Raw genomic sequence first — 27288 nt, forward strand, 5'->3', positions numbered from 1 at the left:
GGAGTTTGAAGCTCTTGGTTTGAGTCCTCCCTTCCAGAGCAGGAGAAAACAAACTTGCTCCATCTTCCATGTGGCAGCCATTGAGATACTTGACAATGGTTGTCAAATATCCTCTCAGTCTCCTCTTTTCCATGGTTACATACCCAGCTTCTTCAATTGTTCCTCATAAAGCTTGGCTTCCAGACCCTTGATCATCTTGGTTGCCCTCCTCTGCACACGTTCCAGCTTGTCAACATCCTTCTGAAATTGTGGTGCCCAGAATTGGATGCAGTGTTCCAGGTGTGGTCTGACCAAGGCAGAATAGAGTGGAACTATTACTTGCCTTAAAAGGGGCGCGGGTGGCGCTGTGGGTTAAACCACAGAGCCTAGGACTTGCTGATCAGAAGGTCGGCGGTTCAAATCCCCGCGACGGGGTGAGCTCCCGTTGCTCGGTCCCAGCTCCTGCCAACCTAGCAGTTTGAAAGCACGTCAAAGTGCAAGTAGATAAATAGGTTCCGCTCCGGCAGGAAGGTAAACGGCGTTTCCGTGCGCTGCTCTGGTTTGCCAGAAGTGGCTTAGTCATGCTGGCCACATGACCCAGAAGCTGTACACCGGCTCCCTCGGCCAATAAAGCGAGATGAGCACCGCAACCCCAGAGTCGGCCACGACTGGACCTAATGGTCAGGGGTCCCTTTACCTTTATTACTTTCCTTGAAATGAACAGTATACTTCCGTTGACGCAGCCTAGAATAGCATTAGCTTTCTTTGCTGCTGCGTCACGCTGTTGGCTCATGTTAAACCTGTGGTCCACCAAGACCACTTAAAGTTAAAAACTCCGTAATAGGCTTGGAATTGTTATGATGCTTGCCAAGGATAGGAGTTGCACAGGTGAGGAGCAGACACCAAGGATACCTGCTCTGCCTGCTTTCACCAGGTGCACAGATGGCACGATGAGAAGTGTGTTCTGCTTGAATTGAGAAATAGTTGTGGAAGAGATGTGCCGTAGCTCAAGGTTAAAAAGGTAAAGGTACCCCTGACTGTTAGGTCCAGTCACGGACGACTCTGGGGTTGTGCGCTCATCTCGCTCTATAGGCCAAGGGAGCCGGTGTTTGTCCGCAGACAGTTTTTCCGGGTCATGTGGCCAGCATGACTAAGCCGCTTCTGGCGAACCAGAACAGCGCACGGAAACGCCGTTTACCTTCCCGCTGGAGTGGTACCTACTTATCTACTTGCACTTTGACGTGCTTTTGAACTGCTAGGTGGACAGGAGCAGGGACCGAGCAACGGGAGCTCACCCCATCGTGGGGATTCGAACTGCCGACCATCCGATCGGCAAGTCCTAGGCTCCGTGGTTTAGACCGCAGTGCCACCTGTGTTAAGCTCAAGGTTATTAGATCCTTATTAGTCAGAACTGGAGATCTTCAGCGGAAGCTGGATGCGTAATGGGATGGCACCTATTTCACATTAAAGGGTTATCCTAAAATCATAGAATCCTGGAATTGTAAAGCTACAAGGGGACCCCAAGGGCCATCTAGTCCAACCCCCTGCAATGCAGGTATATTCCAGCCAATGTGGGTCTCGAACCCACAACCCTGAGATTGAGAGTCTCACACTCTACTGGCTGAGCTAGTGGCTGAAGGTGGCTGAGCCTCAGATAAAACCCCTTCCTTCCTCTTCTCCCAGGAACCCCAGAATTCATGGCTCCAGAGATGTACGAGGAGAAATACGACGAAGCCGTGGATGTCTATGCCTTTGGCATGTGCATGCTGGAGATGGCCACCTCAGAATACCCCTACTCGGAATGCCAGAATGCGGCTCAGATCTATCGCAAGGTCACTTCGGTGAGAGCATAGCCTCTTGTTTTCTCAGGAAGTTAGGGCTGACCTCTCTCCCTTATGGGCTACACCCCTTGCTAGGTCCCCAGGCGTCTCCTCCTCCTCCTCCTCCCAGGGCGAAAAGTAGAAGAGTTTGGATTTGATATCCCTCTTTATCACTACCCGAAGGAGTCTCAAAGCGGCTAACATTCTCCTTTTCCTTCCTCCCTGACAACAAACACTCTGTGAGGTGAGTGGGGCTGAGAGACTTCAGAGAAGTGTGACTGGCCCAAGGTCACCCAGCAGCTGCATGTGGAGGAGCGGAGACGCGAACCCGGTTCCCCAGATTACGAGTCCACCGCTCTTAACCACTACACCACACTGGCTCTCACTCTCACTATTAATAAACTTCTTCTTAATTGTATTTCAGTTCAACAATTACTTTGATAAAATACACATTTTGTTATGTGCAAATGGCTTTAGATACCCATTAGGTCCATAAATCACCATGTAGCATATATTCCACTCAAAAAACAGCAACAGTTTGTTGTTGACAAAGGACAGCTGGACATATAAAGGGCCCCATTACCTTCAGTAGCTGAGGGCCTCATCAAACCTAAATCCGGCCCTGACTGCCTCGCAGGGTTCTTCTACCACTCTTAACCACTACACCACACTGGAGAGAGAGAGCCAAGGAATCTGGAAAGTGTTTGATGCAACTTCGGGATTTAAGGAGGGAAGGTTGGGAATGGGTGGGCTTTTATGGCCAGGGAAGAGTGATCATTACGGAAGGCGGATCTCGTTTATGTTCTTAGCACAGAATCCTACCCACGTACAGCTGCTGGGACAGAGCAGCCCAGGTTTGACTTCTGATCAAATGTTTTCTCCACGTTTGCAAACTTTTCTGCAACTCCAGAAAACTGGGTCCTCCACCAACCCCTGTTCTGCTTTTTTCCCCTTTTCCTGGTATGTCCCACGGAGGACCTTACGGTCTTCAAGCAAAAACATCTTGGAGGTCTCGGGCCACAGGGAGGTTAGGCTGGCCTCAACCAGAGCCAGGGCTTTCTCGGCTGTGGCCCCGATCTGGTGGAACGCTCTGTCACAAGAGACTAGGGCCCTGTGGGACTTGACATCTTTCCGCAGGGCCTGCAAGACAGAGATGTTCCACCTGGCCTTTGGCCAAGACACAGTCTGACTCCTTCCTTTGGTAATCCTCACAGAACTCTAGCCCAATGGTTGCCATTAATTTGATTCTGAATTAATTTTAGAATGAATTGATTTTAGAATGCTGTGTTAACTTTATTGTTGTTAGCGCCCACTCTGCACAGTAGGTTTCAGTGCAGGGAGGGGAGGAGAAGGTTGGGGGTCAAGCGACTGTTATGCTGCGGGAGGTACAAGGACCGACCACTCCCAGATTCTGCTAGCGACTCAGCCAGACATGAACTTGCGACGTAAATAGTTTTGCACTAAGAATAAAGCCTGGAAAAGACAGGTCAGAGTCTTGCCTGTTTGCTCTCGAGCAACCATACCACCATCTGCCGGGGGGGGGGGGGCTGGTAAATTGGGGGGGGGGACTGATGTCCCACCTCCTAGTTTTCTGGTTTCTTCCCCTCCCAGGTTTTCATATCCCTAACTTGCAAGCAAAATCTTTCTCCCAGGGGACAAGGGGCTTGGAAGCCTCATGATGCCCTGACTTCTGTCCACCCACTAACCTCCCCCAAAACCTCTGTACTCCCTGGCCCCGTCTGAACTGCCCTCCGTCCCTTTTATCACAGGGCATCAAGCCCAGCAGTTTTTACAACGTGAAGGTGCCTGAACTGAAGGAGATCATCGAGGGCTGCATCCGGATGAACAAATATGAAAGGTAGGGGAGATCTCCGCCGCTGGCCTGACTTCTGCTACCCTTGGTGGGTAAATGGAAATAGGGTCAGGGAAACCTGTTGCTTTCTGGGTTTGGTTGGGCTGCCTATCATCCCTGCCTAATGGTCAGGCCGGCCGAGGCTGATGGGAATTGGAACCCAGCAACTATTCCCCGCCCCTGATACAGGTTACAACCCAAATAATGTTTTTACTTTAAAGAAGTAATAATAATAATAATAATAATAATAATAATAATAATAATAATAATATATTATTTATACCCCATCCATCTGGCTGGGTTTTCCCAGCCACTCTGGGCAGCTTCCAGCAGAACACTAAAATACAATAACCTATTAAACATTAAAAGCTTCCCTAAACAGGGCTGCCTTCAGATGTCTTCTGAAAGTTTGGTAGTTGTTTTTCTCTTTGACATCTGGTGGGAGGGCGTTCCACAGGGCGGGTGCCACTACTGTGAAGGCCATCTGCCTGGTTCCCTGCAACTTGGCTTCTCGCAGCAAGGGAACCACCAGAAGGCCCTCGGCGCTGGACCTCAGAACGATGGAGGTGGAGACGCTCTTTCAGGTATACTGGACCGAGGCCGTTTAGGGCTTTAAAGATCAGACCAACACTTTGAATTGTGCTCGGAAATGTACTGTACAGGGCTCTTCTTTTGCGACATTTGGGCAAAGAACAATGGTCCGGGTTGTTGTGGGGTAGAAACTTGGAGACACATGTGGAAATGCAGAACACGTTGGAAGCCTCATCTCCGAGTCAACCTGCAGAAAAGGGTGTGACACATACTTAAACATGTCACCTGTTATTTTAAACTGCACATAAGAATGGCAGAAGTCTCTTGCTGGATTGGACAAGTCTGTGGGTCATGTAAGCAGTGCTCTTTTTCCGAGGGGAAAATAAAGCTGCCTGTACCACTCAGCCGCAAGTGGGCCAAGGGCGGGTACTCTGCACGTGCTCAGAGGCACGCTGCTCTTGCCCATCATTTCTTAGGCGCCGACGGACAGGCCAACCGTAAGTGACCCACAGGTTTTGGGAGCGACTTTGCAAAGAATGCTGATTACAGGAGGGCTGGAGGCTCTTCATTCGTACGAGGGCCTGCCGTTTTTGTTCTCATCCAGCCTTTGGTTGGCCTCGGCTCACAGAGCAGCGTTTTCTGCTGCCCGCCTGCCCCTTCTGTGAGCGACATTCACCACTGTGCTCTCCAGCAGGGAAACGGGGAGCCGCTTGCACTTCCTCCTTGTTAGACAACAACGTGAAGCACGTCCAGAAAAGCAGAGCGCCGAACAGCTCCTCCGGAACGTGCTTGCTCTGCCCTCAGCAGCAGTGATTTATTTTTTAAATACAGTGGTACCTTGGTACTTGAACAGCTCGGCTCCCGAACAAATCGACTCTTGAACACCGCAAACCCAGAAGTGTTCCAGTTTGCGAAGGTTTTCGGAAGCCAAAAGTCCAACGCGACTTCTGCTTGAGTGCCAGAGGCTCCTGCAGCCAATCGGAAGCCGTGCCTTTGTTTTCCAACGGTTTCGAGAGTCGAACGGACTCCCGGAACAGATTAAGTTCAACAACCAAGGTCCCACTGTACCACAGTATCACTGGAAATTCCATATATCAAATGCTAATGAGAACGTCAACATGCTGCTCAAGTCTTCAGAAGACTTTAGGATTTTTTAAAGAACAAACACATAAAATGGGAACTGTGCTCATGGACTAATCTTGAGGTCCAGCTCCGAGGGCCTTCTGGCAGTTCCCTCCCTGTGAGAAGTGAGGTTACAGGGAACCAGGCAGAGGGCCTTCTTGGTAGTGGCGCCCGCCCTGTGGAACGCCCTCCCATCAGATGTCAAGGAAATAAAGAACTATCTGACTTTTAGAAGACATCTGAAGACAGCCCTGCTTAGGGAAGCTTTTAATGTTTGATGTTGTATTGTGTTTTTAATATTCTTTTGGGAGCTGACCAGAGTGGCTGGAGAATCACCCAGCCAGATGGGCAGGGTTTAAATATAAATAAATTATTATGGGCCACCCAACCCTTCAGCCTCTGCCAGGCATACCTTTTCCCCTCGCGCTATCTAAGCGTTCCCTTCGCCACCATCCTAATTCTGCGCCCTGCTTTAAAGCCGCCTCGCCTCCCTCCCTCTCTTTCAGATACACCATCAAATATCTCCTGGACCACTCCTTCTTCCAAGAGGACACGGGAGTCCACGTGGAGCTGGCTGAAGAGGACGATGGCGTGAAGTCCAACCTGAAGCTGTGGCTGAGGATGGATGACACAAAGAAGCTACACGGGAAGTACAAGGACAACAACGCCCTGGAATTCCGATTTGAGCTCTACAAGGATGTGGCCGAGGAGGTGGCCCAGGAGATGGTATGAGTCGCTGTTCTTCTCAGGGGTTGGGGAGGCTGGTCTGGGGAGTCCAGGAGTTAGAAGGGGCTCATGGGCAGGGAAGACGGGAGAGGACCGGAAGCATTGGGTGGGTTGCAAAAAGGAGAGGTGCCCTGGCTTTGGCCTACCCAGAAGTCACTGGGTACTGTCTTCTCAGTTTCATTTTCTTCAGGATTCTACAGAGTTTGCCTCTCGGGCAATGGCTCCGTAGTTACCTTGTATAGTGGTACCTCGGGTTACATACGCTCCAGGTTCCATACGCTTCAGGTTACATATGCTTCAGGTTACAGACTCCGCTAACCCAGAAATAGTACCTCGGGTTAAGAACTTTGCTTCAGGATGAGAACAGAAATCGTGCTCCAGCAGCAGTGGGAGACCCCATTAGCTAAAGTGGTGCTTCAGGTTAAGAACAGTTTCAGGTTAAGAACAGACCTCCGGAACGAATTAAGTACTTACCACTGTATAAGCGCACAACATCATTATGGAATCTTTCATTAGAGGAAAGTGAGTTCATGGCCCATACGCCATGGAGGTACAGTGGTACCTCAGTTTTCGAACGTAATCCATTCTGGAAGGCCGTTTGACTTCTGAAACGTTCGAAAACAGAAGCATGCATTTCTGGAAGCATTCACATCCGGAAAACTCAATACGGAACCTGCTTGGCACGTTCGGCTTCCGAAAAGCGTTCGAAAACCAAAGCAGTTACTTCTGGGCTTTTGATGTTCGAAAGCCGAAACGTTCTACTTCCAAGACGTTCGAAAACCAAGGTACCACTGTAAGTGTATTCCTGGGGCTCGAGGTAGATTAGGACAATGAAATATTAATACAGTGGTACCTTGGGTTAAGAACTTAATTCGTTCCGGAGGTCTGTTCTTAACCCGAAACTGTTCTTAACCTGAAGCACCACTTTAGCTAATGGGGCCTGCTGCTGCTGCCGTGCCGCCGCTGTTTCTGTTCTCATCCTGAAGCAAAGTTCTTAACCCGTTGTACTATTTCTGGGTAAGTGGAGTTTGTAACCTGAAGCGTCGGTAACCCGAGGTACCACTGTATAGCATTACAGTGGTACCTCGGGTTACGTATGCTTCAGGTTACATACGCTTCAGCTTACAGACTCCACTAACCCAGAAAGAGTACCTTGGGTTAAGAACTGTGCTTCAGGATGAAAACAGAACTTGTGCTCCGGCGGCGCGGCAGCAGCGGGAAGCCCCATTAAGCTAAAGTGGTGCTTCAGGTTAAGAACAGTTTCAGGTTAAGAACGGACCTCCGGAACGAATTAAGTACCTAACCTGAGGTACCACTGTACTACTAATAATTTAATATGGCTTTTCTTTAGGGAGTGGGAAGCACAGTTGTCTCACAGCTAGGGCATTAGAAAATGGCATTAAATGAGCTCCCAGATACATTGCATAAGTTCCTTTTGCAAGGGCTTGTGGTCATTCTCACACCGTAACTTTAAAGCATATTCATACCACTTTGAACAGTCATGGCTTCCCCCACAAAGAATCCTGGGCACTGTCGTACATTGGGGATGCTGAGATTTGTTCAAAGCAACAATCCCTAGCCCCCTTCACACAAATGACAGTTCCCAGAATTCCTTTGGGGAAAGTGCGTTTGTGCCAGAATTCGAACTCTTGTTTCCTCCAGCTCCTTCACTTCTGTCCCTGCCTGCTCCTACTCCCCGCTCCCGCAGGTGGTCTTGGGCTTTGTGTGCGAGGCCGACTACAAGCTGGTGGCCAAAGCGGTGCGCGAGCGAGTCCTGGCCATCAAGCGCCAGCGCGAGAAGGCGAAGCGGGCCCAGGAGGAGCAGAGGCGGCACGAACAGGCTCCGGACATCCTTCATCTGCTGGACCTAGACTCTCCGCCCCCTCTCAGCCCTGCCCAGCCCTCGGCACCCACCACGCCCGGATCCGGGGATTCTGCACTCGGCCCAACTTTCCCCCCTGAGCCGGAAGAACCAGAGGTCGACCAGCACCAGACTTTCCGATATCAGCATGGCTATTCCTCAGCCACATGTAAGCTCCCTCGCTCCACCACCCAAGGGACTCTGTAGGCGACTACTACATACGAGAGCATACACGGCGGGTGGCGCTGTGGTCTAAACCACTGAGCCTCTTGGGCTTGCTGATCGGAAGGTCGGCCGTTCGAATCCCTGCGATGGAGTAATAATAATAATAATTTATTATTTATACCCCGCCCATCTGGCTGGGTTTCCCCAGCCACTCTGGGCGGCTTCCAACACAACGTTAAAATACAGTAATGCCTCAAACATTAAAAGCTTCCCTAAACAGGGCTGCCTTCAGATGTCTTCTAAAAGTCTGGTAGTTGTTGTTCTCTTTGACATCTGGTGGGGGGGGGGGGGCGTTTAGAGGAAGGCATTTAGAGGAGTGAGCTCCCATTGCTCTGTCCCAGCTCCTGCCAACCTAGCAGTTCGAAAGCATGCCAGTGCAAGTAGATAAATAGGTACCACTCTGGCTGGAAGGTAAACAGCGTTTTCGTGCGCTCTGGTTTCTGTCACGGTGTCCCATTGCGCCAGAAGCGGTTTAGTCCTGCTGGCCACATGACCCGGAAAGCTGTCTGTGGACAAACGCCGGCTCCCTCGGCCTGAAAGCGAGATGAGCGCCGCAACCCCATAGTCGCCTTTGACTGGACTTGACTTAACCGTCCAGGGTCCTTTGCCTTTGTCCTTTACGAGAGAGTACCAGCATGGTGTAAGTGGTTAGAACAGCAAAATTAATTCGGTGTCACCTCAGCTTGCCGTTTCTGAAAGCTAACCCCTCAACATTGATATGAGGAAATGTGGAGGGCAGATATTACATTTACCACTTGTTATGCCGTTAAGGAAAATTGTTTGAAAATGCTACACAGATGGTATTTGACACCATGCCAGTTGGGCTAAGATGTGTAGAACAGTCTCAAATAAGTGTTGGAATCCTATGCAGGTGGAAGGTTCCTTTTTCCCTACCTGATGGACATGCAAAAAAATATATAATGAACTAAAAAAAAAAAAGATGTTCAGAATAGATATAACCGCAAAGCCAGAAGCATTTCTTCTGGGAATATGTGAAACAGAGATCCCAAAAGAAGTTGGTGAAATTGTTTTTGTATGCCACCACGGCAGCCAGAGTACTCTACGCACAAAAATGGAAAACACCAGAAATCCCAACAAAGGAGGAATGGGTACTCAAGCTACTGGGGTGCTCAGAAGTGGCAGAACTCACAGCTAAAATAAGGAATCAGAAAGACAAAACATTTGTGGAAGAATGGAGACCCTTTTCAGTCTATATAAGAACGCAATATGGCCAAATAAAATTTCAAACAGGTTTTGACTTACGAGCAATGGCAAGACAATAGAAAAGATTGTAATACGTGATTTAGGTAAATAGATAAGAGGCTCGACAGGCAGCGGGGAAGAGAGAGAATTAGACTATCACAGATGTAAAGATGGGAAGTCGCCGGGACAAATAAATAGATTTTGATGTCAATTGTATGTTACGTGATCTGAATGTAAATCAATGTAAAATAATAAACATATATGGGACAAAGTTCCCAGTGAACTTGTAGGGCTCCCGAGTTAGAAGCCAGGCCCGGTCTTTCGTTTCGCAGTCACCCTTCTTCTTTCTCATTTCCACCCCCCAGCTGATTGTGAGACGGACGGATACCTGAGCTCCTCTGGATTTGTGGATTTGTCTGACTTGCCACAGAGCTGCTCCAGCCCCCCAGTCGCCCCTGAGCATTCCTTCGCTTCGGTGAGTGGCAGTGCTGACCCCTGGCATGGGCAGCCGTGGTGCCCCTGTGCGCTATGAACTAGGGAGGTGTTGAATTGTCACGGCAACCTGCCTTCAACGGTGGTTTTTATATCCCCAGACCATTGCTGTGAGCGTGAACTCCATCAGCGACTTCCCTTCCCCTGGGGACAGGTAAGGACGTGCCGGATTGCTGTGGGGAGATAATTTGCTGCAGGGTTTAGGTTGCTGGGAACGTGAGGAGATACAGTGGTACCTCTGGTTATGAACTTAATAATAAGAATAAGAATAATAATTTAATATTTATACCCCACCCATCTGGCTGAGTTTCCCCAGCCACTCTGGGCGGCTTCCAATCAAGTGTTAAAAACAATACAGCATTAAATATTAAAAACTTCCCTAAACAGGGCTGCCTTCTGATGTCTTTTAAAGATAAGATAGCTACTTATTTCCTTCACATCTGAAGGGAGGGCGTTCCACAGGGCGGGCGCCACTACTGAGAAGGCCCTCTGTCTAGTTCCCTGTAACCTCACTTCTCACAATGAGGGAACCGCCAGAAGGCTCTCGGAGCTGGAACTCAGTGTCCGGACTGAATGATGGGGGTGGAGACGCTCCTTCAGGTATACTGGACCGAGACCATTTAGGGCTTTAAAGGTCAGCACCAACACTTTGAATTGTGCTCGGAAACATACTGGGAGCCAATGCAGATCTCTCAGGACCGGTGTTATGTGGTCCTGGCGGCCACTCCCAGTCACCAGTCTAGCTGCCGCATTCTGGATTAATTGCAGTTTCCGGGTCACCTTCAAAGGTAGCCCCACGTAGAGTGCATTGCAGTAGTCCAAGCAGGAGATAACTGAACCTGAAACCATTCTTAACCTGAAACCGTTCTTAACCCGAGGTACCACTTTAGTTAATGGGCCTCCTGCTTCCGCTGCACCGCCGGCACACAATTTCTGTTCTCATCCTGAGGTATAGTTCTTAACCCGAGGTACTACTTCCAGGTTAGCGGCGTCTGTAACCCGAAGTGTTTGTAACCCGAGGTGTTTGTAACCCAAGGTACCACTGTACCTGCTTCTCTCACATTCCTCATCCCAAGCCTTGCTGTTAAGCTTGTGGGGTGGTGTCAGAAGCATAGTGTGAGGAGGGCAGAGGGGCCATGGGCCCGGGCGCATGATTTTGAGGGAGTTGAATCTAGGTGGCTCCATCACAGAGGCCATAGCCGCAGGGAGGCAAGCTGCCTTTGGGATGATGGTGCCTCCTTCTCCTCATAACTGGTGAAGGATTCCCACACATGCCCTTGCCACAGATTCACCCGAGGGATTCAGAGGGGCAGTAAGCCGAGGCGCATTTCATCGCGTGTGCCCAGATCAGTCACATTTGCTCATGTTTCACTTCCTGTTTTGGTTTCCCACGACGCAGCTACACGTCCGATGTGGCGTCTGGCTTGAGCGATGGTTACGAGGGTATCTCTGCGAGCGAGCGCCGAGCGAAGCCCCTGGCCAAGAAGGGGTCTGGAAGACTGCTGCGCCGCCGTGCCCGATCTCGCCTACGCATCACAAACGTGAGCGCTGCCCGCATTGCGACAGGCTTGGGTGCTATGTGTCCTGATCGGTGGGATATTTGTGTGTGGTTCTGAACTCCCATCTCCATTGTGCTAATATATATCCTGTGGTTCTCAGCTGGTTAGGTTTCCCGACCGACTGACAGTGGGCTGGATCCAGACTTAGTTGTGCTTTGAGTAGACCCACTGGAATTCAAGCCCCATGGATTGCAGTGGGCCTGCTCTTGACATGACTAAGCATGGATTCAACCCTGTATTTTCCCCCCCAGAGTGAGACAGTCGGAGCTCACATGAATTACTGGTGTTCGAAGGAAAGGCTACCATTAATGTTTTCATTTTGCAGGGGGGACAACAGAAAAAAGGAACCCTTTGAAAACCATATGAAAACACAAAGCGCCTTGTCCTCCCCCTTCCTTTCCGGCCGTTGTGAGGGAAACCCCGCCAGATGGGCGGGGTATAAATAATAAATTATTATTATTATTATTATTACTATTATTATTTCCAAGCTTCAGAATTCAAATACCTTCAAAGAGCCAAACCCAGTCATTTCGGCAGCTGATTAATTGCAGCCCATTATCATATATCTTTTCAGGAGCACCTCCTGATTAATGCCAATATTCCAAATTAATGAGGAACCAGTCACCAATCATGCCAGAGACAGAGGCCTGTCCATGGCAGAGACACATTCCCAGGTCGCACCCACTCTTGTCTTTCAAGTTGGCAGACACGAGCTTAAGCGGCACAGTGGGATGCAGTGAGCTCCCCAGAACCCCCTGAGGAGCAATTGCCAGGAATTTTACCTCATAAATCCTGACTTTCCCCTGCCTAAACCTCCCCACTGCCCCAGAGGGCAGCGGAGAGCTACCACCATTAATCGTGACGTCAGGAGGAAACCCTGTTGACCTTGATTTTAAATGAGCTGTGTCACTTGAGTGTGATTCTAATCGTTCAGTGAGTGCTGCGGTATCTTCAAACCAAAAGGCAAATTATTGGGCTAGCTTTGAGTACAAACTGCTGTGTGGGCACCAGTTCATTGCTCTCCCAGCTTCCCAGCCAGGGGCGAACGAAAGCGTTGTGACACCTGGGGCGGGGTGTCGCTACATAGGGCGCATATGTGGCGTTGCTATGTACGACGCATTTGCTGTATGTAGCGACGTCGCACATGAGCTGTATATAGCGGTTTGCCGGCGCTCTAGCGCCATACGTACGGTGCCGGGATCCTCTGCTTGTGGCTGCAGCCGCGAACGGATGATCCTCTACATGCGGCTGTAGCCACGACGGAGGGATCCCACTGCTGTTTGTACGACGCTCGAGTGGCTCCAGCGGCAAACCGCTATGTACAGCGCATGTGCAGCGGCGTTACATACAGCGCATGTGTGTGACACCGCACATGCGCTGTACATAGTGGTTTGCCGCCAGCGTCCAGATCCTCTGCTCACTGCTGCAGCCGCAAACGTAGGATTCTCCACATGCGGCTGCAGCAGCGCAATGGCTGCTTGCGCCGCCACTGTGGGGCGAGCCCCCGCAGGACACCTTCTTGTCACCGCCCCCCCCCCCCCAGACATGGCATAAACTTACATCATGCAAGAGAGTGTATTCAGAAAGGACTCATTCAGGTGTACTACATGCCAGGAAACGAAATTCCTGCAGATCTGTTGTCTAAGGCTGTTAACAGAGAACAACTTAAGGTTTATGTACAGAGGTTGCAGTTGGGTTGAACCACAGGTACTACAGGTTACATGGAAGGGGGGAGGATGTTAGGATATAGTTCCGTTCCACCTTAAAAGGGAACAGGCATGACTGTTGTGTGTCACATGCCTGTTTACTCCCAGCACTTGCTGGGCACTTCCGTTTGTATATTGCTTTTGCATTGCTGCTGTTTTGCTGGACACGAAGGGAAGCAGACATGTTTCCTTTGTTCCTGAACTATGCTGAATAAACGCTGTAAATATGCTTACACATCTCTCTGTCCGCCACTTCTGCTGTGAGAAGATTTATTCACTCTGCTGATAGAGCATGCACGGGTCTCTAAACATATCTGAGGCTCGTGTCGCTAATTGATGCTGTTCCAAGGGAGACCGGTGATCGTCTGGCTGCCGGCCGGTGACTGGAACCAGCTGGGGGCCTGCCCGATGCCCCCGTCTCCCCAGGAGTATCCCAACAGTCACCTGGGGCGCACTGCCCCCCTTCACCCCCGTTGCGATGCCACTGTTTCCAGCGCCACCACTGTGGGAACAGGAAGCTGAATTAAATGGGGTATTGGCCTGATCCAATAAGTCTTTTCTTATGTGGCTTCTTCAAATCTAGTGTATTTGCTTTTAGACTCTTAAAATCAAGTGGCAGTTCAGACAAGTGCTTTCGTTCCTACGTAAGGAGAGTCTTCTGGATCAGGCCAATGGCCCAGCCAATTTGTATCCTGTACTCACAGTGGCCACCCAGAGGTTCGTGGGAAAACCCTCACGCAGGACCTCAGCACAAGAGCACATGCCTTTCCTGTGGTTTTCAGCTACTGGGCTTCGGAAGTATTTGCTGCCTCCGAAACATAACTGGCCACCCGGCAGGCATAATTCATCTGCAAATGAAAGCCAGAACTGGTCAGAAATGTCATATTTCAGTCTGTTCATCCAGTGGACTTGAGGAAAGGGGCACTCACCATTTCGTCCTTTCCCCTGCAAGGTTCTAGGTCAGGGGTCCCCAAACTAAGGCCCACGGACCAGATAAGGCCCAAGGGACTCGTTTATCTGGCCCAGCGCTGCTCTGCGTGGCGCAAGCATTATTTCCGGTGCACATCCAGGTCGGAGGAGGCCGGTCCACATGCACACAAGCTATTTCCGGTGCTCCTCCAACCCAGAAGTGTGCCAGAAATAGCATGTGCACACGCGTATGGGCACGCGCTCCCCTCCCTCTGGCCCGCCGCGTGATCGGCGCTGGAGACACCGGCCCGTGGCACGCTAAGTTTGCTGACCCCTGTTCTAGTTGCTTGGATAGTCTCAAGAGTTTCCATGTGGTAGTGTTGTTGTTTAATTTGCAACCTTCCATGTGTGCAGATGCCAGTCCAGAATGACCGGGTGGTTGAGTGCCAGCTGCAAACGTACAACAACAAGATGGTGACCTTCAAATTTGACTTGGATGGAGACAGCCCAGAGGAGATTGCAGCTGTCATGGTGAGGACGCAGGGATTTCACGCTGCAGTAAGATTTTGACGTTCTCAATCCTGACTCTTGACTCCTCTCCCCCATTGTGTCTCCGTCTTCTTCAGGTTGCCAAAGAATTCATCCTGAAATCTGAACAGGAGGGGTTCATCCGGAGAATCCGTGATATTATCCAGCGTGTGGGGACCCTCCTGAGCAAAGACCTGGGGGCTCTGGGCAGCCCTGAAACAGGGAGCCTGTCCCCAATTTTGGCTGCTGATGGACTCTCGGTGAGTGCCAGACCTATGGAAGCCAGGGGAATTTAGGTAGCCTCCTGGATGTTTCAGCCCTGATCTCTCCCTCTGGTTTCATGAAGCCAGAATGAGGTCCAGCAAACCGTTTAGACGCACAGATGTGCTTTGTGAGTTGTTTAAAATGGACCTACAGGTGTCTTTCCCACTTGCCCATTTTGAATTTTATTGTTATTCATGTTTTTATACTGTATTTTATGCTGCATTTATAATTAAGTGTTTTAAATTTGTTGTTAGCCGCCCTGAGCCCGGTTTTTGAACCGGGAAGGGCAGGGTATAAATAAAAATTTATTATTATTATTTATTAGGTAAAGGTAAAGGGACCCCTGACCATTAGGTCCAGTCGTGACCGACTCTGGGGTTGCGGCGCTCATCTCGCTTTATTGGCCGAGGGAGCCGGTGTACAGCTTCCGGGTCATGTGGCCAGCATGACTAAGCCGCTTCTGACGAACCAGAGCAGCGCACAGAAATGCCGTTTACCTTCCCGCCAGAGCGGTACCTATTTATCTACTTGCACTTTGATGTGCTTTTGAACTGCTAGGTTGGCAGGAGCAGGGACCGAGCAACGGGAGCTCACCCCGTCGTGGGGAATTGAACCGCTGACCTGATTGGCAAGTCCTAGGCTCTGTGGTTTTAACCCACAGCGCCACCCGCGTCCCCCTATTATTATTATTTATTATTCCCTGTCAAATTGAATAAAGATCCCTTCCGACATCATCAACCTTCCCACAGCTTCTGGCGGCTTTTTCCTTGTTTCCTCCTCTCTCAGAATGTGAGGGCCTATTTTCCCAAGGTGGCTCTTTCCGCAGAGACAGGGCGGGTTGGACGAGGGTCCAAGCCCTCCTGAATGCCACACCTTGAGCAGAAATACCTTCCGTTTAATCCCAAATTTATGGTGGTTGGTTTGTGAAAAGGTAAAGGCGCTCTGTACATGGTCCGAAGTATGCTTGTTTTATTACTTTACACATTTCAGGCCTAATTTCAGAGTAATCCCTGCCGGCAAACTAGCCCTATGTGCCTTTTCTTTCATCCATATGATGTTTTGGATTTCTCCTGGGCCCAACGAAAACATTTTATTTTTTAATTCTGTGTCATTGTAGGGTGAGCTGCCTCCACAAGGCCTCTCGCGCTCAATCTCTTCATCCTCATCTCTTAGCGGTATGTAACCCAACACCTTTTGTACCCCAGATTAGCACGCCTGTGCCCTTTTCTTAACCAGGGCTGATCTCTCAAGTTACCGTATTTTTCGCTCTGCAGGACACACTTTTTCCCCTCCAAAAATGAAGGGGAAATGTGTGTGCGTCCTATGGAGCGAATGCAGGCTTTCGCTGAAGCCTGGAGAGCGAGAGGGGTCGGTGCGCACCGACCCCTCTTGCTCTCCAGGCTTCAGGAAGCTATCCGCAAGCCTTCAATAAACGTTCAATAAACATTCTCCAATCTTCTCTAAACATATGTTTTTCTTGTTCTCTTATTCTATATGTTAAATCTGCAAGCTGTGCATATTCTGTCTACTTGAGCTGCTATTCTTCTTTGGTTGGGACCTCGCTGATTTTCCATTTTGGGGCTAACAAAACACGGGCCACAGTGCTAGCATACAAAATTAACCTTTTTTGACACCTGGGAATTTCAGTCTGAATTATCCCCAACAGAAAGGACTCGGGGGGTTTTTGGGAAAGCACTTTCAAACATTTTTTAAAAATTCATTATAGATCATTCCCAATACAATGGTACCTCGGGTTACAGATGCTTCAGGTTACAGACTCCGCTAACCCAGAAATAGTACCTTGGGTTAAGAACTTTGCTTCAGGATGAGAACAGAAATGACGCAGAGGCAGCAGGAGGCCCCATTAGCTAAAGTGGTGCTTCAGGTTAAGAACAGTTTCAGGTTAAGAACCTCCAGAACGAATTAAGTTCTTAACCCGAGGTACCACTGTACCCTTTTATGAGTCCACCACATGTGAGAGAACGTTCCCTCAACCTCTTTGCTCCTTCTTTCAGATTTTGGTTGCTCCAGTCCTGGGCAGTCGGTCACGTCCCCCGTCCAACCTTCTCTGGTAGACCCCGTCTCTGAGAACGAGTCCTTCAGCTCCAGGGCTCCCCCTCCAAGTACCCAGAACTTTGGGCTGCCTTTGCTTTCAGCAGTACCCACAGGTAAAACCAATCTGTTTCCAGCTTCCTGCATTCATAGAAATGCCCAGGCAAGTGTCAGCCTGGGAGCCAAATCGCTCCTGCTTTCCCATGCGACATCAGTCCAGTTCCTTTGAACTGTGGAACACGGGTTGGATATCTAAGTATTTAGCAAGGAAATGGGATGGCCCGTTGCAAACAGAGGGTTTGTTTTTTTGTTGTTGTTGTTGTTTTTTTAAAATGATATTTATTGAGATTTCAAAAACAAAAAATTACATAAAAGACAATGGAAAATATAGAAAAAAAGAAAAAGCGAAAAAACATACAAAATGCAAAGTATAGAAAAAAATATATAGAAAAAACACTTAGAAACAAATTTATCCTTCCGTATCTTACATTTCATTTCCTTGCTTTCCTGACCTCCTCACACCTCCCTTTTTTGTATTCCGGTTCAATTGGTTAATTCAGCAATTCCTTTCCCTCTTCGTTTTTGTCTTAGTCCTTTAACTTAATATATTATAGCTTTAAATTCTCACCTATTAACCAGCCATTTTTTCATACACCTTTATGACATTGCCGCTAGAACCACTTAATTTCATTCTGACATCATTCTAACATTCATTAATTTTACAATATTTCTGTAAATAGTCTTTAAATTTCTTCCAATCTTCTTCCACCGACTCTTCACCCTGCAAACAGAGGGTTTGGAGTGTAGATGGGTGTGGGTGTGAATCCTGAACAAATACACCGAATCGGACACGCTTTCATATAGGAGTGTGTGGGTTTTTAAAAAGGTTTTATGGGTTTGGAGAAACATGTAGGCCGATTCTGGCGAAATATCCAGTCTTCTGTAGGAGACAGCTGTATATCATCCATAATTTTATTAAGAGAATTTTAATAATTAAGCAGTCCATCCATCTCCTTTCTGTATATAGTTTTAGTTCCATTACTGTTTTAACTACAGTCGTACCTTGGAAGTCAAATGGAATCCATTCCGGAAGTCCGTTCGACTCCCAAAATATTCGGAAACCAAAGCATGGCTTCTGATTGGCTGCAGGAAGCTCTTGCAGCCAATCAGAAGCTGTGGAATCCTCGCCGGACATTTGGCTACAGAAAATAGTTTGAAAGCTGGAACACTCACTTCCGGGTTTCGGTCATTCGGGAGCCGATTTTTTACGGGAGCCAAGGTGTTTGAGATCCAAGGTATGACTGTATTTCTTAATGATTGTTTTCTTCCCCCTGCGTTTTTGGAGATTCTTGCTTTTATCCGTAAGCTGCCTTGAGTCCCACCATCAGGGAAAAGGCAGGGTAGAAAGAAACATAAAATGATGATGATGATGATGATGATTTATAAATACAGTGGTACCTTTTGGGGGGGGGGGACAGTTTCAGGTTAAGAACGGACCTCCAGAACGAATTAAGTTCTTAACCTGAGGTACCACTGTAAATAAAAACAAAGGCATCTCGCTCGGCTGCCCTGCCAACAAGGGCTTTGTGTTCTTCAAAGATGCTGTTTCCTTGCATCTCCTGCTCACCTGCCAAATCTGCCTTCCTCCTTACAGGTGTCCCCTGTGTGCCGGCACAGACCTGGCCGCCGTACCACATGCTGCCGCCAGCTCCTGCCACGCCTCCGTACCTCTTCCCTGTCCCCCAGCCCATCACCCCGCTGAGCCCCCTCCTCCCCACACTGTCCCTCCCCCCACCGCCCGCCCCGCCAGTCGTCCCCGCCGTACAGCCTCCCGCCGCCCCGCTCTGGACCCCCTCCACGTCCCCGCTGCTCTCTCTCGCCAACGTCTTCTCCCTGGCGGTGATGAGCGTGGCTCAGTCCCTTCTTCCTGCCGTGACCGCGGCTTCCGCCCAGGCAGGACCTCTCTACACCTCACCGGTCTCGCAGTCACCGGTGCTCTGCCCACCTAGCCCAGCTCCCGCGCGATTCGTCTACCCTGAGGTCATGGTTCCTCCTGCCAAGCCGGCCCAGCTAGTCAATGGCGCATTGGGGATGCCAGCACCTCCAGGCTCTCTGCCGTCCCTGAGTACGCCAACCACCAGCAGGCCTGACGATGGCATGGTGAGTGTGCAGATGTGCGTGCATGCGTCCTCCCGCCCCCCACACTTGTGCATGACCGTGTGCGCATGCAGTGGTGGGAAATAAAGAAATGGAACTATCTCAGGAAGCAGCATGGTTTACAACACCGTAATATATCCCCCAGGGACGCGGGTGGCGCTGTGGGTTAAACCACAGAGCCTAGGACTTGCCGATCAGAAGGTCGGTGGTTCGAATCCCCGCGACGGGGTGAGCTCCTGTTGCTCGGTCCCAGCTCCTGCCAACCTAGCAGTTCGAAAGCACGTCAAAGTGCAAGTAGATAAATAGGTACCACTCCAGCGGGAAGGTAAACAATGTACTGCAGTCAAACAATCAATCAGTAGCCGAACTAGGTTCCACACAGTCACAAAAAAGAGCCGCAGAAACGCAAAATAAATAGCAAAAACAGACAGACCTCAGCATAACACCCAAATTGGAAGTGTGGCACTCAAAACGGAAGCCTAACTCTCAAAATGGAGCATGTTTGGCTTCTGAAAAAATTTCGCAAACTGGAACACGATGCCGGGGAAACTGTGAAGCCAGCTTGTGCCTCTGCTGACGTAGTTCCATCGTTATTTCAGTCGTGATACAGCAGTATATCGCAATATTTTGCTGGTTATATATCATGAAGTTGAAAACCAGCCATCACCCAGCTCCTTTATGTAGTTCCACCGTTATTTCAAACATTGTGATATAGCGGTATATCACAATATTTAGCTGACGATATATCGTGAAGCTGAAAACCAGCCATCACCCAGCCCTACTGTTCCCCTATACATAGTACCATCGTTATTTCAAACGTCGCGCTATATCGGTATATCACAATATTTAGCTGACGATATATCGTGAAGTTGAAAACCAGGTATCACCCTAAGCGGATTAGTTGTCCCAGGGTGTGGGTGCTAAATGTGGGTGTCCAGGAGGCAGGGAACTAACATTAGGTCCAGCGAATGGGGTGGAAATGGGGAGGTTCGGTACTGACCCCTCACATATACAAAACTTTCTCTCTCTCTCTACAGGTGCCTCCTGCGTCCTCCTGGTCTGGGTCACTGCTCAGTGCGCCAGATTCTTCCACCTCCAAGCTGCCGCCACCTCGGCTCTCGCCCATCAATGAAGGTGTGGAGTGTTTGGGGGCCGGAGATAAATCTTTGCGGCTGTGGCAATAGGGCGCGCAACTGTTTGGGGCAGCGGCGGGGCTTGGGAAAGCAGCTGCCTTCAGCGCAGAGTTCCACCTCCAGTCCTGGAAGCGTATTCTCTGTGCTCAAGAAAACACAAACTAGGAATGGAGAGACCTCTCACTGTGGCGGCCTTTTCACCTTTGCAAAGCTAAGCAGGGTCCGCCGTGGTTTCAAATGGGATGGGGGACGGCGTGTTGAGATCCCTGCATTGCAGGGAGGTTGGGCTGGATGACACCCAGGGTCCCTTCTGATTCTATGATTCCCGCTTAGCAACTGCAGCCACACTCCCTTGGAATAAGAGGTCTGAGCGCTCAGATTAATGGCTTCAGGGCTTTTACGTTATTAAGCTTCATAAGTCTCACCTTTGTTAATAAGAGTTTTCAGCATATGAAACATTAAAAGCCAAACTAATCTAAAAAGCAATAATACAAAACAATACAAAGAAAAGAGGAAAAGTAAATAACAGTAATAACAAAACAATAATAGCAAGAATCACAATAAAACACAAAATTAAATATATATATCCCTCTATTTTACCTTGATCTTCAAAACCACATACAAAGAAGTGAGTCTTCCCATCTCTCACCTGGGACAGTTTTCCCGCTTCAACAAGCTGAGGAAAATCCACTCTGGTTTCTCTGTCACACAGATTCCCTTCCTTTTCTATCCATGACCTTTCTGCATATATCTTCATTTATCCTGAATATAAACCTTCAGAAATCAAAACGTATATGTAAGAAGCAATAGAGAGCTATCAAGAATTCACAATCATAAAGAAAACAAAGAGGGGGAGGGGGAAAAACAAAGTAAGAAAAGATTAAAAGGGAAAAGAGGTTTCCGCTTCTCTATTCTCAGGGCAGTTAACAAAATAAAATCAAGAAATAAAAGCACAAAATACATAATAAAAATAAAAACAAAAAACCAATAGCCACCCCCCCCAAAAAAAAACACATTATAAGAGGGCATAGGATGTCAAACAGATCAACCAAAGGCCTGGTTAAAAAGGAACGTTTTTGCCTGGCACTTAAAGGTGTATAATGAAGGTGCCAGGCGAACTTCCCTGGGGAGAGCATTCCACAGATGGGGAGCCACTGCAGAGAAGGCCCGTTCTCATGTTGCCACCCTCCGCACCTCTCGAGGAAGAAGGAGACACACAATTAGTACAAACATTATGAAAGAATTTAAGCACCGGTTGTTCTTTTTCCAAGAACCCCTTTATATTGGGGGACGCCTGAGGCTTCTCCCCATCCTCATTGTTAACCTAAGGTAAAGGTAAAGGGACCCCTGACCATTAGGTCCAGTCGTGGCCGACTCTGGGGTTGCAGCGCTCATCTCGCTTTATTGGCCAAGGGAGCCGGCGTACAGCTTCCGGGTCATGTGGCCAGCATGACTAAGCCGATTCTGGCGAACCAGAGCAGCGCACGGAAACGCCGTTTACCTTCCCACCGGAGCAGTACCTATTTATCTACTTGCACCTTGACGTGCTTTTGAACTGCTAGGTTGGCAGGAGCAGGGACCGAGCAACAGGCGCTCACCCCGTCGCGGGGATTCGAACCGCCAACCTTCTGATCGGCAAGTCCTAGGCTCTGTGGTTTAACCCACAGCGCCACCCGTGTCCCTTATTGTTATTGTTAACCAGCCCGCCCGCTTTCCCCCCGCTGACAGAGCCCAAGCCCCAGATCCTGGGCCGTTTCCAAGTGACCCCCACCCGGGATGTGCTCCCCGAGAACCCCCCAAGGGGCGACAGCACCAGCTCTTCCAGCACCACGGAGTCGGACAGCGGGTCTCCGGGCGGGACGCCGGTGCAGGACGCTGAGGAGGGCACCACCCCTGTGGCGGAAGCGGAAGGAGAAGGGGAGGCTCAGCCCAGCCCCCCCGTCTGGATGAGCTGCGCTCACAGCCTCTCGTACCCGAGCAGCGACGACTCGGACAGCCCTGAGGACGACGAGGTCTGGGACGAGCTGCAGGCCTTGCGCCAGAAGTGAGTGTGGGGTTCGTTGGGGGATGGAGGTCCCTTTCTCCCCGCCACCCCAGCCCTCCCTGACCCAACGCCCGCTCTTTCCTTCTCAGGCACCTCTCTGAGGTTGAAGTTCTCCAGGCCCGGCAGAAGAAGGAGATTGAGGCGCTGTACGCCCGCCTGGGCAAGGTGCCGCCCGCCGGGATCGTGTCCCCCGCCGACATGCTATCCAGCCGCCAGCGCCGCTTCTCCAAAGGAAACCCCTTTGCGCGCCGCAGCAGCCTGCAGCGGGTGGACTTGGCGCAACCTCAGGGTAAGCTGCCTCCGCGCCGCTGGGCCACATTGGCAAGTGCCAACTGGAGGAGGCGGCTATGTGGCTCTCTGTTCTGAAGCTGGTGTGTGCTTTCCCGGTTTTCTCTGATTCATTGTTGTTGTTTAGTTATTTAGTCGTGTCCAACTCGTCGTGACCCCATGGACCAGAGCACACCAGGCACTCCTGTCTTCCACTGCCTCCAGCAGTTTGTTCAAACTCATGCTGGTAGCTTCGAGAACACTGTCCAGCCATCTCGTCCTCTGTCGTCCCCTTCTCCATGTGCCCTCCATCTTTCCCAACATCAGGGTCTTTTCCAGGGAGCCTTCTCTTCTCATGAGGTGGCCAAAGTACTGGAGCCTTGGCCTCAGGATCTGTCCTTCCAGTGAGCACTCAGGGCTGATTTCCTTCAGAATGGATCAGTTTGATCTTCTTGCAGTCCATGGGACTCTCAAGAGTCTCCTCCAGCACCATAATTCAAAAGCATCAATTCTTCGGCGATCAGCCTTCGTTATGGTCCAGCTCTCACTTCCATACATCACTACTGGGAAAACCATAGCTTTAACTATACGGACCTTTGTCGGCAAGGTGATGTCTCTGCTTTTTAAGATGCTGTCTAGGTTTATCATCGCTTTTCTCCCAAGATTTGATTCATTAGTCCAGACTATTTTATTAAGGCAGCTTTCAGAGCCGGCCCAGCCAAGAGGCAACATGAGGCGACTGCCTCAGGCAGCAGGATCTGTTAGGCAGCAAATCCGGCCTCCGAAGAACGCATCGCCCAGTTCCTCTGCTAGGTGCCCCCTTGAAGGCAAGATCTGTTGCCTTCGCAACAGCCTATCAGCAAATAGGAGGCACTGCTGGTCTCCTCCCATTCCTGGGGAGGAAATGGCGGGGGCTGCCCGCTGGGGTCCCTTGGGCACTGCACGCAACTTGGCGCGATTCAGAGCAGGCCCCTTTCCCCCACAACAGCCTTTGATGCCCATTTCAACCATCGGGTTGAGGATGATTCGGTACCCCACTTGTTCCCAGTAGAGATCTTCACCCACTGTCAGGGACTGGCTGGATTAGAAGAGTGGTGCGAACCACACACCCAAGAGCCCCCAGAGGAAGGGCACAGAAGACGACGACTTCGGTCTCAGATCCCGTGGTGGGACACTGAAGAGCAGTCAGCAGAAGGGACAACCTGGGAGGTGCTAGAAGCAGGGGGTTTGAGCAATCAAGGGGGATGAGGAGAAGCAGGGTCTTCCAGGACTAGGGTTAGAGCAAACTTTTTCAGCAGGGGGCCAGTCCACTGTCCCTCAGACCTTGTGAGGGGCCAGACTATATTTTTTGGGGGGGAAATAAATGATTTCCTATGCCCCACAAATAACCCAGAGATGCATTTTAAATAAAAGGACACATTCTACTCATGTAAAAACACGCCGATTTCCGGACTGTCCGCGGGCTGGATTTAGAAGGCGATTGGTCCGAATCCGGCCCCTGGGCCTTAGGTTGCCTACCCATGGTAACCTAAGTCACAGTGGGAGTACAGGCTTAGACCGAAAGGAGTCAGAGTTTGGCCCTGCTACACAGCAGCAAACAGTCCCAGCTGCCTCTGTGCTTGGTAGGAAAGCGTTTTGCACTGCTGGCATTGTGAACAAGCCCCGTACATCTCTTGACAAGGAGGCTGAAATGTATGCCATTATTTATCAATTCTCGCTTCCCACAAATTACCTTTCCTCTCCACTGAACTATGCGATTTGTCACTGGGCTTTTCACTACACTCCCCTGCGTTGTAACTTTGCCAAAATACAAGTAGTTTAAATCTTTTTTCTGCTTTTTACCCTATCCCCATTTTCTTCAGTTGTGCCCATGTTGAGAATGTAGGCTTCTTGGGGCAGGGACCTGCCAATCCCCTTCTTCACCAAGAACCACGTGCATAGATAGTGATAAGTGTTGATCTTGCGCAACTCTGCATTTTCCTTATCCCTTCCACCCGCCCCCTTCCATACTAATGGTATCATGAATGAGCTCAAACCTCTTTGTAATAGTCCCTTTCCCTCGCTCTTGTTGCCCCCGCAGGGATCATGAGGAGGAATTCTGTAAGCGGTGGGAGCACCAACACTTCCCAGGAGCAGCGACAGAGCAAAGGTGTGACGTTCGCCAGTGATATTGGATGCATGGTGAGTCATAACCCTGGGGTGGAGGGTGAGAGAGTACTGGACCTCGGGCCACGCTCCAGAGGATTTAGATAGACAGACAGACACATGGGCGTGCACACACATCTTTAAATATTTATTCAAAAGTGAAGAGGGTTAAACAAACCCTCTGGAGGGAACAAGTCCCACATCAAGGTGTGTTCTATGGCAAAGGTTCATTTTACTCCCCCTGTCTTAAGGCAGAAACCCCCAGTGTGTGTGGTGTTGGTGGTAGTTGTTGTTTAGTCGTGTCCGACTCGTCGTGACCCCATGGACCAGAGCATGCCAGGTACTCCTGTCTTCCACTGCCTCCCGCAGTTTGGTCAAATTCATGCTGGTAGCTTCGAGAACACTGTCCAAGCATCTCGTCCTCTGCCATCCCCTTCTCCTTGTGCCCTCCATCTTTCCCAACATCAGGGTCTTTTCCAGGGAGTCTTCTCTTCTCATGAGGTGGCCAAAGTATTGGAGTCTCAGCTTCAGGATCCGTCCTTCCAGTGAGCATTCAGGGCTGATTTCCTTCAGAATGGAGAGGTTTGATCTTCTTGCAGTCCATGGGACTCTCACGAGTCTCCTTCAGCACCATAATTCAAAAGCATCAATTCTTCGGTGATCAGCCTTCTTTAGGGTCCAGCTCTCACTTCCATACATCACTACTGGTGGTATCTCGGCATGAAGTGAGATTCGAGCTTTATATAGTCTGAATGCCCATTGTTCAAGGACTTAAAAACTGTCGCTGTGTGTTTGTGCTCCTTTGTAACAGCAGCTTGGTGGCCGTATCTGTGTTCAGTTCCTAAACCTTGAAGTTAGAAGGATTATACACAGCAATGATATTGACAGTCTGCATACACACCGTAGATTTAAGGCACACCCCAAAGAAGAACCCTGGGAGCTGGAGTTTACCCATTGCACCCAGCCGCAATTCCCAGCACTGTTAGCAAACTACAGCTTCCGGGTGCCTTTGGGGGAAGAGAAATGTTCTTAAAAATGCTTGGTGGTTCCCAGCCCTGCTATCCAAGCTCCGCTTTTAACTGGAGATACTAGGGATTGAAGCCAAGGCCTTGTACATCCAAAGGACATGTTTACCACTGAACTACCGTATTTTTCGCTCTATAGGATGCACTTTTTTCCCTCCAAAAATTAAGGGGAAATGTGTGTGCGTCCTCTAGAGCGAATGCAGGCTGCGTGGCTAAGCCCAAAGCCGGAACAGGGAGACGGAGCGCTGCGGAGCCCTCCGTCTCCCTGTTCTAGCTTGGGGATGGCTGCGCACAAAGCCTCTGCAGGGCTGTTCCCAAGCCAGAACAGCGAGACGGAGCGCTCCATCTCGCTCTTCTAGCTTGGGGTTAGCTGCACAAAGCCTCTGCAGGCTGCAACGCTTCCCCCCACCGCCAGCCCCACAAGCTCGGGGGGGCAGCGGGAAGGTGGTGTGCTGCCTTTGCGCTGCTCCCCAACCTGGTCTTTGAGGCTGGCGGTGGGCGAAGCAGTGCTTCCCCCCGCCAGCCCCAAAGAGCAGGTCGAAAGGAACCCAAAGCCTCTGGAGTTCCTGCTGGGCTCCGGAGGCTTCGGGTGAACGCACCTTGAACGCACAGAATGCACCTTGTTTTAGAGGGGGAGAACAAGAAAAATTCTCCCCCTCCTATGGTCCGGTACGTCCTATAGAGCAAAAAATACGGTACATCTCCCTGTCTCTTTTTCACCTATTTCCTTTTGTTCCTACAGTAGCAGCCGTGGACACATTTTGGACTACCTCAGCCTGCTGCCCACCATCAAGAGGACGGGAGCAGGTGGCGAAGGGTCCTGTGCAGCCTTTGCCTTACACTCCAACGTCAAGGCCAGCAGCCATCGACGTAGGAAAGTTCCCCTGGCGGAACGAACAGACAAGCTGCCTCTGAGCAACGTACAGAAGCCAAGCGAGCAGCCCAACACTACAGACTTTTCCTCCACACAAGACTTTGTGTCTGCAGAGAGAAGCCAAGCCCCGGTTGTTTGGGGATGCATTTTTGTGGGGAAGCCTGAGCTGGCAAGCCTTTCCCGCTGCTTCTGCCTCGCAAAGGAGCATCACTGTAAACGGAATCAGGATGTCGCCTGTTCCGTATGTGCTATGGGATGGGGTCTGCACACATGGACGGCGTAGGGTGTGTGCGCGCCCAAGGCCGGGTCTAACTTAAGCAAGCGTCGCTTGATCCTCTGTGCCTTGCATGGCTCAATTCACAAAGCCACCCCAAGGCCAAAGCGCTTAGAAAACTTTAAGGAGCTGCCTTACGAGAGGAAACTTGCAGAATTTGTGCCTCAGTGTTAAAGGGATTGGGGGGGGCGCCTCTCTTTCTTGCTTCCCTTAGCCTTAGCCCCCGCTCAGCTCCTGCCTCCAACAGCAGTGGCACTACGTGTCACTAGTTCATGGCGTGTCTTTGCACTTTTTTACAAAAAAAAAAAAACCAAAACCAAACCAAAACCCTGACCCTGATTGGGGCAATGAACTGCTTGGGCTCATCCTTTTCCTTGCATGGGAACCTGCACTTTGGAATGAAACACTGATGCTTTCTGTTTTGTGTATGTTTTGTTTTTTTGTATCACACACACACACACACTTTCATTTTGGAAGCGAAACAGATAATGCATCTGTGTTTTTCGGTGATTAATAAATAAAAACAGCCTCAAACTCCCA

At 50.0% G+C, this 27288-nt stretch overlaps 1 protein-coding gene across 1 annotated transcript in view; it reads left to right on the forward strand.

The window, feature by feature from the left end:
• WNK4 (WNK lysine deficient protein kinase 4) overlaps positions 1–27288 on the forward strand; it is a 54328-nt gene extending 27040 nt beyond the window's left edge. Inside the window, exons 4-20 of the mRNA XM_080976503.1 lie at positions 1663–1820; positions 3569–3657; positions 5811–6030; positions 7739–8060; positions 9685–9794; positions 9913–9965; positions 11211–11352; positions 14400–14516; positions 14612–14773; positions 15895–15952; positions 16793–16945; positions 18484–18989; positions 20024–20120; positions 21848–22163; positions 22253–22452; positions 24511–24611; positions 26343–27288. Of these exons, the coding sequence (XP_080832629.1) occupies positions 1663–1820; positions 3569–3657; positions 5811–6030; positions 7739–8060; positions 9685–9794; positions 9913–9965; positions 11211–11352; positions 14400–14516; positions 14612–14773; positions 15895–15952; positions 16793–16945; positions 18484–18989; positions 20024–20120; positions 21848–22163; positions 22253–22452; positions 24511–24611; positions 26343–26345 (2807 nt within the window). The 3' untranslated portion in view covers positions 26346–27288. The remainder of the gene's footprint in view (positions 1–1662; positions 1821–3568; positions 3658–5810; positions 6031–7738; positions 8061–9684; positions 9795–9912; positions 9966–11210; positions 11353–14399; positions 14517–14611; positions 14774–15894; positions 15953–16792; positions 16946–18483; positions 18990–20023; positions 20121–21847; positions 22164–22252; positions 22453–24510; positions 24612–26342) is intronic.

This window comes from Podarcis pityusensis (assembly GCF_964106645.2).
Source record: "Podarcis pityusensis genome assembly, chromosome: 13".
Classification (NCBI taxonomy): Eukaryota; Metazoa; Chordata; class Lepidosauria; order Squamata; family Lacertidae; genus Podarcis; species Podarcis pityusensis.